Source organism: Leptinotarsa decemlineata, unplaced genomic scaffold (genome assembly GCF_025532065.1).
Source record: "Leptinotarsa decemlineata unplaced genomic scaffold, Ldec_3_MD MMD2_tig00003736_RagTag_RagTag, whole genome shotgun sequence".
Classification (NCBI taxonomy): domain Eukaryota; kingdom Metazoa; phylum Arthropoda; class Insecta; order Coleoptera; family Chrysomelidae; genus Leptinotarsa; species Leptinotarsa decemlineata.
In genome coordinates, this window is record NW_027412593.1 from 7,962,694 (window position 1) to 7,977,117 (window position 14,424).

The 14,424-nt window shown below is 35.8% G+C and overlaps 1 protein-coding gene and 1 long non-coding RNA gene across 2 annotated transcripts in view; one reads left to right on the forward strand and one right to left on the reverse strand.

The window, feature by feature from the left end:
* Positions 1-14,424, forward strand: part of LOC111508892 (ionotropic receptor 75a) — a 34,338-nt gene that overhangs the window by 5,140 nt on the left and 14,774 nt on the right. Inside the window, exons 3-5 of the mRNA XM_074178389.1 lie at positions 654-775; positions 6,987-7,157; positions 13,844-14,076. Coding sequence (XP_074034490.1) covers positions 654-775; positions 6,987-7,157; positions 13,844-14,076 — 526 coding nt within the window. The remainder of the gene's footprint in view (positions 1-653; positions 776-6,986; positions 7,158-13,843; positions 14,077-14,424) is intronic.
* LOC141483622 (uncharacterized) lies at positions 2,180-4,780 on the reverse strand. Its single transcript, XR_012466195.1, has 3 exons — positions 3,895-4,780; positions 3,655-3,799; positions 2,180-2,539 (listed from the first exon to the last, which is right to left on the reverse strand). It is a non-coding gene; the product is annotated as an uncharacterized lncRNA (long non-coding RNA).

The window sequence follows — 14,424 nt, forward strand, 5'->3', positions numbered from 1 at the left end:
ACGTGTTTGAAAAACTTCCTCTTGAATGAATGAATTGTAGTGAGTTATTCCATGAGTTTCGTTGCATTTTTCTTCATTTGGTACAACTTTCTGCATTTATCAAGGTTTTTATCGTTCCTAGCAATACATTTGCATCCCTGGAGTGATGGGCTTAGACGATATAATCAAAGAATTTGAGCTTTCATGGTGGTAGATAACTGTTTTGGAGCAATTTTCCAGGATTGTTGGACGTGGTTAGAAGGTTTTTATTCCCAACAATACACGAATCCGGCCAATTAATCCGACCAATAGTAACTGACCATTCGAACCTTGAACAGCACAGTTTGCAACAACAACTGAAATACTGCATCCGTTGATTCCGATAATAGTCACTGCAGTTGTAGTAGAAATGTCAAGTTTCGAAAGCTGCAGATCATGGCTAAAAAATCCAGACGATAGTTATAATATAATAAAAGACAATGTATTAGACTGTGGTTTCGGTTGTAGACTACTAGATACAAACTTTTGGTTTTGATTTGACTTCCTTCTAAAGAGGTCTGTAGTAATTTTGATGGTTGGACAACTAGGCAATTAGGAAATACTCTGTATAATGGAATTATTCAATTTGAAAGCTTTGAAACAAATGCGGGTAATCATAATCCTAACTATTTCAGATACCGAATTTGACTATGCCATTAGAAACTTATTTAGCTAGCGATGAAGACAGACAAATTAATTCCATGCACAGATTCCAAAGTACAAGTATTAACTATTGCAAAGATATGTTTAATTTCAGGTAAGGCAAAATTTCCATTTTTTTATAATAATACGTTGCAGTTTTGTTTACTGTTCAGTGAAAAACCCACAATAAAATGTTTCTTGAATATGTCATGGATTTTCATCAAGTATAGGCCAATATCATTACCAAAAAAGATGTTGTTGCTAATGTGAAACAACGGATGAATCATATTCAAGTACCATTTCTCAAGCGTGGATTCTGATTTCAGCCGATGACATCCTACTTGCGTACGTTCCATTTGCGGACATGATCAATTTTGTCCGACTTGCGTAAACGATGAGGTCACCTCTTGAGCCAGGTAAAATACCTACTTACGTATAAACAATTATCCTCAGCATATACAGAAACATTAGATATTGAAAATGCCTAACTTGTCTAGCTTATGCCGTTAAGTCAGTTTAGCAAAAATTAAACTTTCATTCCAACACTTGTAGAAAAAAATGTGAATAATGTAAAAATAACTACTCAACTACCTTCTAATCAACCTATGTATGCATTTAAAACAATTTAACTTCCTCTCCCAACTCTCTCGACCCATAAATCCAATTCACAATGAAACGAGAAACCCAAGGGACTCTAGCTTTCTCGGATGCCCTCGTGAACAGACGTGAAGGTTGTACATTGGGCCACAGAGTGTACAGGAAACTAACACATACACATACAGACAGGTACCTGAACAAAAACACCAGCCACAATAAAAGAGAGGGGTAATTAAAATGTTGGTTGAGAGAGCATGACGGATTTGTGAACTTGAGAGTCTCCCTGAGGAACTTAATCACCTGAAAAATGCCTTCAAAGGAAATGTGTACAGCCAAAGAGAATTCGCTGTACACATATTCATTAGAAACTTCATTATAAACATTACTTATGGACCCCTAGATTAAAAATTTTTGTATTGAAAAACTAACAACCTACCCTTTGAATAACTCGCACGAATTGAAAGAAATTATCCATATAAATCGAAATTTGGAAAATTTTAAAATAATACATAACAATATATGCAGTATAGGTAAACACTACGACGAGTTCATGGTTTTCATTGATGATTTATCCACTCAAATGGACTGTATTGTTTTCACAGAAACTTGGCATATTCCAGACCCCTCATTATTCGATATTACGGGTTATACCACTGTCTACTCTACAGTAATGGTTGTTACAATCAGAATGACGGTGTCATTGTTTTTATAAAGAATGAAATGTACTTGTCTCATACCCTCATTGAACTTTGCGGTAGCAGTCTGATAAAAGTAAAAATAAAATATGAAAATAGTACTATATGTTTATATGCTTTTTATAGATCCCCTACAAACGACATTGACAGTTTTTTAAATCAGATGAATGATATACTGAGTGGAGATAATGATCCTTCCGATTATAATCTATTTTTGGGGGACATCAACATAGACTTATTAACTGAAAATGAAGCCTCAAAAAATTATTTGGATATGTTAAGTGAGTATGGTTACCAGTCAACAATCAACACTCCAACAAGAAGTAAAAATAACTCAGAATCGTGTCTGGATCATATTTTCATTTATTGTAAAAATAACAACTATGAAACAATACTGCCTATTACAATAGATTCAGCCATAACAGATCATCACACAACTTTTTTACAAATTATAATTTCAAGTAAAATTAATAATACAAATCACAACAACAAAAAATACTTTGAAAAACTTGACGAGGATAAGTTGATCGAGTCAATCCAGAATGTCGATTGGGAGAAAATATTTTCACAGCATCCTGATCTTGACTCTGTAACAAATGAATTCATCAATATTTTGTGGGAATGTATTGAAAAGTCAAAAATATATATTAGATTGAAAAATAAAGACCGAAAAAGAAAAAAATGGATGACAAAATCACTCATCATAATTGTTAATAAAAAGAATAATATGTACCGCAAATGGAAACTTGATCCAAACAACGAAATTTTGAAAAATGAATACATGGAGATTAAGAAAAATGTTGAACAATCAATTAATCAAGCGAAAATAAAATATTTTAAAAAACGCGTAGAAGAAGAAAATAATGCCTCTACTAGACTTTGGAATACAGTTAACGAAATTCTAAAAATACCAAATTGCAGAAAAATAGGTGAAATTGAAAATGAAGACGGCGATTTGATTACGGAAACTAAATTCAAAGCTGAATTATTCAACGATTTTTTTGTAGGCGTAGGAGAGAATTTATCAAAAATAATTATTAAAAAGCGAAACTATAGAAGTAAAAAAAACATAACAGTAAATTCCATATTTTTTGAGCCAACAAGTGAAAAAGAAGTCGAAACTATCATTCATCAATTGAAAAATAAAAAAGCACCTGGATATGATGGGATAAAAGGGAAACATTAAAGTTACTCTCAAAATACATAAGCAAACCACTAACAAGCATCATAAATAAATCATTCGAATTAGGCTATTTTCTTGAAGCTTTCAAAATATCAATTGTTACTCCAATACACAAAAGTGGAGACAAACAAAAAATCACGAACTACAGACCAATATCTCTCATTACATCTTTGACCAAAATAATAGAAAAATAATGAAAATCCGACTCAATAGTTTTTTAAACAAATATAATCTTCTATCATCATCCCAATTTGGCTTCAGAGAGAAAAAATCCACACAAGATGCCATCCTGAAGCTGACAAACATCATTTATGAATGTGTAGATAATGACTTACCAGTAATAGGAGTTTTTTTCGATCTGAGGAAAGCTTTCGATACAGTTGACCATCATATACTACTTGAAACATTACATAAAATCGGTGTAAGGGGAATGGCATATAATTTACTCGAAAGCTACTTAACTAATAGAAAACAAAAAGTTAGAATTGAAAGCGATATAAGCTCAGAAAGAATAATTACCTGTGGAGTCCCTCAAGGAACAGTAATGGGACCCTTATTATTCTCGATATATTCAAATAATCTATTTTTGCAAGAAAAAGAAGGGAAAATACTCAGCTTTGCAGATGACACAGTCATTATATATACTGCTGACAACTGGCATGACCTGAAAACAAAAACTGAAAATGACTTGAATAATTTAAAAGATTGACACGATAGTAGACTTTTGTCCATAAATTTTGAAAAAAACGTTTTACTTACCATTCAGTAGTCGAGAAGCATCTCTGCCCAATTATATCTTGAAAATACAGCAAGATCTTTCGATTCGACCTGACCACAAACTAAAATATCTGGGAATAATCCTTGACCCACACCTTTTAGCAAGATATCTCATATCTTGCTAAAAAGTTGCGTTGTATTCTATTTCGATTCAAACAAATCAAATCGTACCTTGATTACAAACAAAAAATAATTGTCTACCAAAGTTTGGTGGAAACGCACTTGAATTATGGAATAATCGGATGGGTGGGGGTGTATCGCGAACTTACCTTGATATACTTGAAGTGTCTGAAAGAAAATTTCTCCGAATGATTTGTGATAAAGGACCAAGATACTCAAGTGACTTTCTCTACTCAGAAACAAAAATGCTAGATATTAGACAGCTTTATCTCAAACAAGTATGTATTAGACATCACATTAATGGAATCGAAACGAATGTGACGACTCACTCCCATTCTACAAGACAAAAAAATAAGTACATCGTTCCACGAATGAATAAAGCAATAGGACAAAAAGGTTATCATTACTAAGCTCCCAAAATTTACAATTTCATTCCGGGAATCTTGAAAACAATAACGGTGTTAAAACAATTCAAAATAGAACTTATAAATTTCCTAAGAACAATTGATAGAAAACAAATCCATAAACTCATTGAGACTCAATAATACTGACCATGGTAAGTTTTATATTGGTATCTGCTTCACTTCTTTTCTGAAAAAAAAACTGTGCAAAGAGGAGCCGTGGAAGACCGTCTGTGTTTACAGATACTGCAAAATATAACTATGTTCGTAATTGAAAATCAAATTGCCATTGTAGAAAACACATCTGATTCTTTCTACAAATCAATATGTTATTTTCTTGCTGTATATACCTACTTTTAGAAATGTTTTATGCAATGTTTTATACAATGACATTATTTATACATTATTTTTTATCTAACTGATTAGCTGAAAATTTTATTACCATAACATTATTTAATATTATGTGTTCGTGAAACTAATCTTATTGTGTATGTAAATTAAAATTTTTTGTTTAATTGTATTTTGTATTTTTTACCTATGTATTTTTTATTTCAACCACATACAGAGGTATACTCCTCAGTGGTATTGTGATTTATTCATCACTCCTGTATATATTGTATCTTTTGCTGTACTTTACAAAGATGAATAAAGTCGAAGTCAAACATTTCCTCGGGCGTGTCTTAATCAAACCCGAACGAGGAAGCCATTGTATTGCGAAACACGTGTTGCGTTTTTGTAAAACTGTCTAGTGAAAATCACACAATGAAGTGTTTTTAGACTATGTTGGTACCTGTCTCTCTGAACACAAAAGAAATTGTCGACTTGGACAAACCAACAAATCAGCTATAGCCGAACTTGCTCTCAACAAAGAAGGCACTCACATTATCTCATTAGAAGATACAGTAATACTCAAAAATTACTATCCAAAAGTATAGAGATTCGAAAACACAGATACTTTCAATGTCAAAGAAGAGATAATGAACATCAATTAAATCTGGCTACCTGTCCTTACACATACACAAACAAGGTCAGGTAATCCAATTAGGAAAAACCAAGCCACGCCCACTAATGATACTATAAAACCAGAAATACCAGCATCGTAGTTACGGACTTCTAGCCAGAATGAGCAATTTTAGCTATTCGAAACAAATGGTGAGACTAATCAAATCTTTTCTAGCAGACCGACGATGCCGTTGCAGAGTAGGACACGAACTCTCTACCATGCGACTTCTGGAAGCAAGAGTCCCACAAGGTGCAGTTCTTTCCCCACACCTCTAATCGGTATATACAGCAGACGTGCCCAAACCAGAGAACAACTTCAAAAAGTTGGCACTCTACGCGGACGACACAGCTCTACTGGCGAGATCCACTAGCCACAACAATTCAATCATAGACCGCAGGAGTAACATGGGTCTCCATGTAAAACTGCTTCTCATCAAGAACGTACAACTTTCCATCATTCTGTATGCCTCCACTGCCTGGGGCCAGTGCGCAGTGACATACAGACGCAGTATTCATGAACGTTTGCTTACGAGCTGCCGTAAACGCTCCTAACAGATTCATCTACCGGGACCTGGACCTCTACATCCACTACGTAGACGCATACATGAGAAAGCACACCGAAAACGTATTCGAAAGAATACGAACACACGCCTGTCCAGCGCTGCGTGACTTACATGAAGCGTTCAACAGGGATGACTCCAGATTTCGCGAAGGGGATGAACACATGAGGCCCACGAAGCAGAACCAACGACCACCTTCGAGAGTCGCTGTCAGGCGGCTCCGGTAAGTATAAAAATGTATATACAGATTTCTAATACCCACTTTCTTATAGATACACACACACTAACATAGTTCGCGACCAAAAAACACTTGTCTCCGGTAAGGTTAAGGGGACCCCCATGCAATCATTAGTAGGTACACAGTAAAGTCACGAAAAATAAAATGAACAGATTACGAGAGTAAAAACACCTAAAGGCTGACTTTCGATCGCTGAAGTGCCCATCAGCAGGTTGAGATCCACTCAGGGATGAGCGGGGGTGGATGGACGAGATTCTAGCTTCTGCACAAAGTAACCGCGTGGGGAATATTCTATTTCAGGGGGGAGGCATGGGGGGAGCATCGTAGTTACCACACTGCGACCGTTTTTGGTTGCCTACCGCAGTATTAGACGAAACGATAGGCATAAAAACCCACAGACCGCGGCCAAAACACCCGGAAAATAGCTTTCTCACAGTTATACTTGGCCGTGAAAGTTCATATTCTTTGATCAATATAAATTATTATTCCTCTTTTATAAACTGAAGTATTACATTTCATAAATCATTGTATCTTTCTGAAAATAATGCAATAAACCCCATTTTAGGTGGAACTATGTTTTGCAATTCTTTTACGTGACTTAAGGGATGACTTAATCCATGTACGCAAGTTGGACAAAATTGACCGTATATGTACATAACATAACCTACAAATGGAGTAGCCGAGATATGTGATTATAATTAATTCATTATTGTTTGGCCTTCTTAACTATGTTGATGATCAAATTGGTTTCAGCTTAGAAATGCAAATCACAAACTCATGGGGTTATATCCAAGATAATGGTCGGTTTGACGGATTGGTGAGCTTGCTTGAAAGGAGGTTGGTGGATTTTGGTAGTTCTCCCCTTTTATTCAAATTAGATAGAATGCCTTATGTGGATTATAGTTATGGAAACTGGATTTTGAGGTGAGCATTTATAAAAAATCTTATACAACTCATAATAATCGAAGAATAAAAAGACTGTAAGGAAGTTCAATCTTGATTATATGAGAAACCACTCTTTCACAGACCACCTCGTAGTTACGCTCCTGAGCGGGAACTAACCACTAGTTTTTACCCGAATCAAAAGAAATATTCTTAATCAATATATCAGTCCAGTGAATCATTTTGATCATTCTTGTTCGATCGATGACCTATTCACTTTGTGGAAATTCATATTGATTGTAGCAGAGGTTCTCAAACTTATTTTGTCTACTTCGAGAATTAATTATTTTCTAGCGCTCCCCCAATTTTTTTTACTTTACTTCATCTTAAGAATCACAATCGCAGTCATTATTTCAATAATTAAGTTATGTGTGTCATGTGAAAATAAGAATAATGTGAAACACCATTTTGTAATATTAGGAAAACTTTTATTCGTGTTATTGAAACAAACATTTCAATTTGAATTTTAAAACTAATCTTATGTGAAGAATGAATTTGATGATTTTTAACAAGTTTGTTAATATCAGGCTCGAATTTACTCAAAAACAGGCGTAAGTTATCGCGTTCGGTAATCTGCAACCGATTTTTTTTAGTTAGCAACGTTGCCACAGCACTAAATCCACGTTTACACAAATACGATGATAAGAATGCTATCATCGTTGAACTATGGACCACAATCTAGGGTACAATTGCGGGATTGGCTTTTGTAGCCAAAATTCTTTGTATCCATTTTTGAATTTTATTTTTATTTTCTCGTTCGTTATCAGTTCTATGAGTTATTCTTCCAGCTGGGGTGATCCTGCTGTGTTGACATTTGGAAAAGGATCCAACACCCAGTCCGGTATTTCCAATTTTGAAATGTCCCGAAATCGTTCTGCGAAATCACTGTGGTGGTTCTCCAAATGTTGGCAGTAGACAAGCAAGTCGTCGTTGTTGAAGGATACTGCTGACAAATTAGAGAAATTGCGAAACTCACGTCTGCCGATATTATTCTTGTATAAGAGCAATTGGGCTACAAAAGCAGCAATGACATTTTTTGTTTCAATCAAATTCAAGTCGTCACCTTGAAGTTGGAGATTGACATCATCAAATAATTTATACAGGTCTGTCAAGTACGCAATATCATTCTTTGAAGTGATGAAGTTGTCATGCAATTCTTTGTCTTTGTTTTCCAAGAACTCTATTACAGAGTCAAATAGATTGTAAAATCGAATCAGACAGTTACCTCTTGAAAACCAATGCACTTCTGTGTGAAATAGCAATCGGTTGAAATCTTCATCATTAGCAACACAAAGCTGATTAAATAATCTGTGATTAAAAGAGCTGTTTCGGATTTTATTGACTGATTTGATGATATATTGCAGTGATTGAGAGAGGCGCTCACTCAAATTTTTCGCAACCAAATGTTGCTTATGAATGACGCAATGTACAGCGAGCACATCTGGAATTTTATTTTTGAAGTACGCTATGAAGCCTTTGTGAAGTCCTGTCATAGCCGGAGCGCCTTCCGTAGCAGCTGATATAATATTCTTCAGTGGAATTTCTTTCTCATTACAAAATTTTTCCAGTGTATTACATATGGTTTTTCCTTTTGTGTCCGTCTCTAAATTTCTGTGAAATAGTAGTTCTTGATATATTTTCTCATTTTTAATAAACCTCACGTATGCCAACAACAATGCTTCATTGGTTGGTAAAGTGGACTTATCTAACTGAATTGATAATCTAGAAGTACTCAGATGATTGCACAATGGCTCTTCAATGTTTTCAGCCATCTCATCAATTCGTCTTTGCACGGAACTATTACTCGAAGGAATTTTTTGGATAATATCTGCTGCTGGTTTATGCAGCACAGTAGTTATGACTTCTTTTATTGCCGGTAAAATTAAGCCCTCTCCAATAGTGTGAGGTTTACTTGTTTGAGCAATTAGCAAAGAGATATTGCAGGAAGCTCGGAGTCCGTCGTCGTATTGCTTAGAAGCCGCTGAAAAAAGTTTTGACACAGTTGGCTGAGCTGAGTGTTTCTTTATCAGTTCTTGAAAATAAGTCACAATTTTGTCTTTTTTAACTGAATGCATTTTATTCAAATGATCTTGTAGCCTTGAGGGTTTCATCGCTTCATTCGAAAATGTTTTTTGGCAAAGAAGGCACAGGCGAAGATGGATTTGTGGGATTTTCAATAAATCCATATATTTTATATACAGTGTGGTCCAACGAAAACTTAACACCTCGAGTTTCCGGCGTTAACATGAAAATGTGGAAAATCGCTCGAACCCGTCAATTTCTGATTCGAGGGGGAACAACTGTTCCACTGTTTTCATCCCCGTGACTTCAACCCCCTAACGGGGGTGAGCACAACCCCTTGATTTTGAATAGGGATGAGGGGTGTTGAGATACCTCATTTTGAAGATCTTATCGTGTACTATCTGACCGTAAAATTTCGCTCCAAAATATCCATCGATAACGACATGACAGGTAAAAGAGTGGAAGAGTACGTACTTTTGTGATTACTTTATTAAATGTTCGAAATGGGCACCATCCACTTCCATGCAGTAATATAAGTTTTGCTGAAAACGTTCACGTACATTACTCAAGATGTCTGGTGTAATTTGACGGCATTCATTAATGATCCGAGTTCGCAAATCATCCAGTGACTCAGGCTGGGTAGCGTAAATCTTGGATTTCAGGTGACCCCATAGAAAAAAGTCCAGTGGAGCCAGATCCGGTGATCTGGGTGGCCACTCAATATGTCCCCTTCTTCCAATCCAGGCGTGAGGAAAATTGTCATCTAAAAACTGACGCACCGGTTGAACAAAGTGAGGTGGTGCGCCATCTTGTTGGAAAATGATCGTTTGATGGTCTTCTGCATTCTCCAATACTTGCACGAGGGCTGGATAAATAGCGTTCTCCAATAGATCGAGATAAAGTTGGCCTGTGAGATTACCGGGTAGAAAAAAAGGGCCGATTATGTGATTTCCATAAATACCCGCCCAAACATTTAATTTTTGGGGGCGCTGTGTATACACCTCACGAAATAATCGTGGATTTTCATCTGACCAATACCGACAGTTATGCCGGTTTACAATGCCGTTAAGGTAAAATGAACACTCGTCCGAAAAACAGATATCGAACATGTAGTTTTGATTGCAGTTAATTATTTCACTGATCATTTCACAGAACTGGAGTCGGCGATCGAGATCATCCTCATTCAGTTCCTGAACCAATCGTATCTTATACGGATGGAATTTATGTTGTTTCAGGATTCTCATGATTGTTGTGCGTGAAACACCAGATACCTCGGACAATTTCCTAGTACTAACGGTCGGATCCATTGCTATATGACCTAAGACAGCCACGTCCCTCGCTTCGTCTCTTTCATGCACCCTCTTTTTGTTTCCAACTGACCCAGTAGCGTCAAATTTGGCAACCAGTTGCACAACGTAAGCAGCGGATACATTTTTTCCAGGATGTCGTTCGTTAAATAAAGCCGCTGTTGTGCGCGCAGAGTCGTTATTTCGGAAAAATAATTTTATCATTTCCACCCTTTCTTCTACGGAATACACCATTTTAATTCCACTACAAATTTACAATCGCTTGTACACACTTGTACCGTTCTTAACAATTCACGATAGACTAAGGTACAAAAACAAGGTCCGTCTACTTTTTTGGACAAAAAATTAACCACTCAATACCTTTGAAATGCGTCGGATACGAATAATATTCTCGAGATAAATTCCATATTGCCTCTTTCACTATTTTCGCTGTTATTTCATTATCGATGGATATTTTGAAGTGAAATTTTACGGGCAGATAGTACACGATAAGATCTTCAAAATGAGGTATCTCAACACCCCTCATCCCTATTCAAAATCAAGGGGTTGTGCTCACCCCCGTTAGGGGGTTGAAGTCACGGGGATGAAAACAGCGGAAAAGTTGTTCCCCCTCGAATCAGCAATTGACGGGTTCGAGCGATTTTCCACATTTTCATGTTAACGCCGGAAAATCGAGGTGTTAAGTTTTCGTTGGACCACACTGTATTCCGCGCTATACTGCCGTTTCTTCTTTTTTGCTTCCGCCACAATTTTGTCTTCAAAATAATCGAGTATTAAAAACTTACTAATGACACAACTTACACTATTCACCACCGCATGTACAGCACTTTACCTAGCTACTCGCTAACTAAATTCACTTCTTTTCTTAATGTCGTCGAATGACATTACTGGCTGGATGGCGTGCGCGCGCTTTTATATGAGGCAGCGGGCGGGTCTAGCACTTTCGAGAATGGAGACAGAAACTTCTTGCTTCGCATTGAAGCTAACCGTCATCTATTGTACAGTTTGACAACTATCGGACAGGAAATAGTAACTGTCCAGTCCGCTGGATGATGTTACACGAGGAAACGTGCGTTAAGCGCGAAGGAGCGGTAAAGTTTGTGTTAAAAGCAAAAAAACATTTTTAAATTAGCCATCGCCCCCCTAAACTGCTTGAACGCTCCCCAATTTTCTCTGTGCCCTTTACTGCCCCCTATAGGACTCCAGCGCGTTATCGCCCTCTTTGAGAAAGACTAGATTATAGGAAGAAGAAATTAAATTTTGTCTGATTTTTACTAAACTTTTCATTTGTTACGACCGGTTTTGGTTTATTAAGTCATTCTCAAGACATGATACTTCTTAAGACTTGAGAATAAGATGGAATAAACAATCATTTTTGATTGTTTAGGAATTCTTTACAAAAAAGTTTGATTTTTTCCTAGAATCCACCGTTTTTCACAAGTTGAATTCATGTGTACATTGTTGCAGCATGGTATTTATACAAGGTGGAACATCAAACGGTACCACTAACTTTTTTCAATAACCCAAAAATTTGGTAAAACTCTGTGAAGAGAACAAGTTTTCATTTAAGAATCACTGCAACCTTCGACGAGAAATCATCTTTCAACAGTTAGAAAATAAGAATGGGGTTGATTCGAAAAAAGATTCCAAATACTAATCAAATCCGAAACAGGCACTTCCCCCAGACACCGGTAATGCAATACTTTTTTCGATGCGCATTTCACAAACCAAGTTGGCGTCTTCAGGAGATAAAAAAAACTGATGCTTCACTTTTGGAAATCAGTTCACTAGTTTGGAAGACATATAACATTGATATTCAAGAATATGCTTTACGAAAAATTCAAGAAATGAATTGATACATGTTGTCGCTCATTAATAATTATTATAACTATTCAAGTAACACTTCATCGTTACATTTTCACTGAACAGTTCATAAAACCACAATCAAATAACCTTCTACTTTAATAACTTAATAACTGATAATTCCACCAGAGTTCGAAATTCACCTGGAAATTTCAACATTCAATTCATTAAATGAGTTGGTGAAATTTTTACATTAGAAACAGAATAAACAGATGAGAAGAATCCAATTTTATACGGCCATTCAGTAAATTTTTCAAATTCTCAAATTCATTGATTTCTGAGCATTCCAAAAGAAATCACAGATATGATCTTTTATTCTTTGGAACAAAGTTCTCCCCGTTTGACCAATATGAATATTTGGGCAAGAACCATAAGTCAACGTATACGCTCCTCTCCATCCGATACTGGAGATTTATTGTTGTTGATAACTTTGCTTGAATTCTAATCTCTAACCGATACTGAATTATTTTCTGTATTGTTTTCTATAAATTTGTCTATATCATCATAATCATCAATTGAAAAAATACAGATAAAACTTGCCGTGTGTATCTTGCCCAAAACTTTATATAGGCCAAACGGGAAGAACTTTTCCCCAAAGAATAAGAGAACATAGGAGTAGTTCATTGAATATGAAGACCAATTCTTCATTTGCATGGCAGAGAGGCATGAGTTCAACGACGACTATGACCAAGTTGGCGTCTTAAGGATATGATTTTTCTTCTTATTTTCAAAACACCAACTTGGTTATTGAAACGCGCTTCGAGAATAGTATTGAGTTCTGGTGTTTGGGAGAGCGGCTCATTTTGGATTTTTTCCCTGTGTTGAATCTGTTAGTAATAGCTCGAGAAGAGTATTGCATTTCTATTGAATAGGAAATGTAATTGATTTTGGATTTCTATTCATTTCGAAACTGAGTACCTTATTACGGAAAAATTCAAAAGGTTATAGAATAATTTCCAAACACTTCACCACAATGTATCAGATATACTATGACTGTCTGAATCATTTGCTAAAACTATTCCAGAGGAATTTTCTTTGACTTTCAGATTGATTATATAGATTGTCATTCAAAATCTATTTGAAATTTGCATTTTTTGGAAATGGCATTTCAAAGCTTATATTATGAACGAGTGGACCTATTTTGAAAAGCGAATCAGCAAGGGATAGGGAGTTTCTCTTCAAGAGCGGATCTAGAAATGTATTGACTGGGGGTGCACTTGAGATGAAATTTTCGCTGTGAATAAATGAAATTCAAGCTGTTTAGTGAACATGATAACGGTTTAAAATAAAATCTCAATTACTGCATTCAGTGTAAGATATTCTGTTCATTTCATGAAAGAAATACAAAACATCAATAAAATTCATCCAGCCCCCTGGCTGGATCCATCACTGTGGCCCTTTCGTATTTGAGAGATGACACTCTCGTTTTTAGATGAAAATTACATACTGATTTTACAATAAGTTATGAATTTTCAGATCAACTTTCATATATCGTAGGCCGAAGATTACTCAGAAATCTTACGAAATATTTTTGAGACCTCTGGAAAAGGATGTTTGGATAACCATTATGTTTCTATTAGGGGCCATTTTGATCGTTTTAAAAATGGCTTTCTCGAATGAGATGAAGGAGTTCAGAAAGGAACATTTGGGAGTAGATGCGTCATGGAGTTTTTTAGTGCTGTTTACTTTAGGAGCATTTTGCCAACAGGGTAAGTCAAATGCAACTCCTAAATCATACAGATTCAATAATATTTCTAATTATATCTTGGCGATAGAATATGAGTGTGAAAAGTATAGAATGGTTCAATACTTAGAGGTTGCTAATACACAAGATACATAAAAATACCATGGTAGTGTGTAATCACTTGGATCCTTTCTATGCAATATATTTTCACGAAAACAGTCTACAGCACTCTTGATTCTTCAAGAAATAAAAAGATCCAACGTACTTCGGCATTTCATTCACAGAGGCGCTGAGTACACACCAATGTTTGCATTTGCAAACGATTCTTGTTCCATGTGTACTGTTATTTATCGTTATAGTTTCATTTCTAATA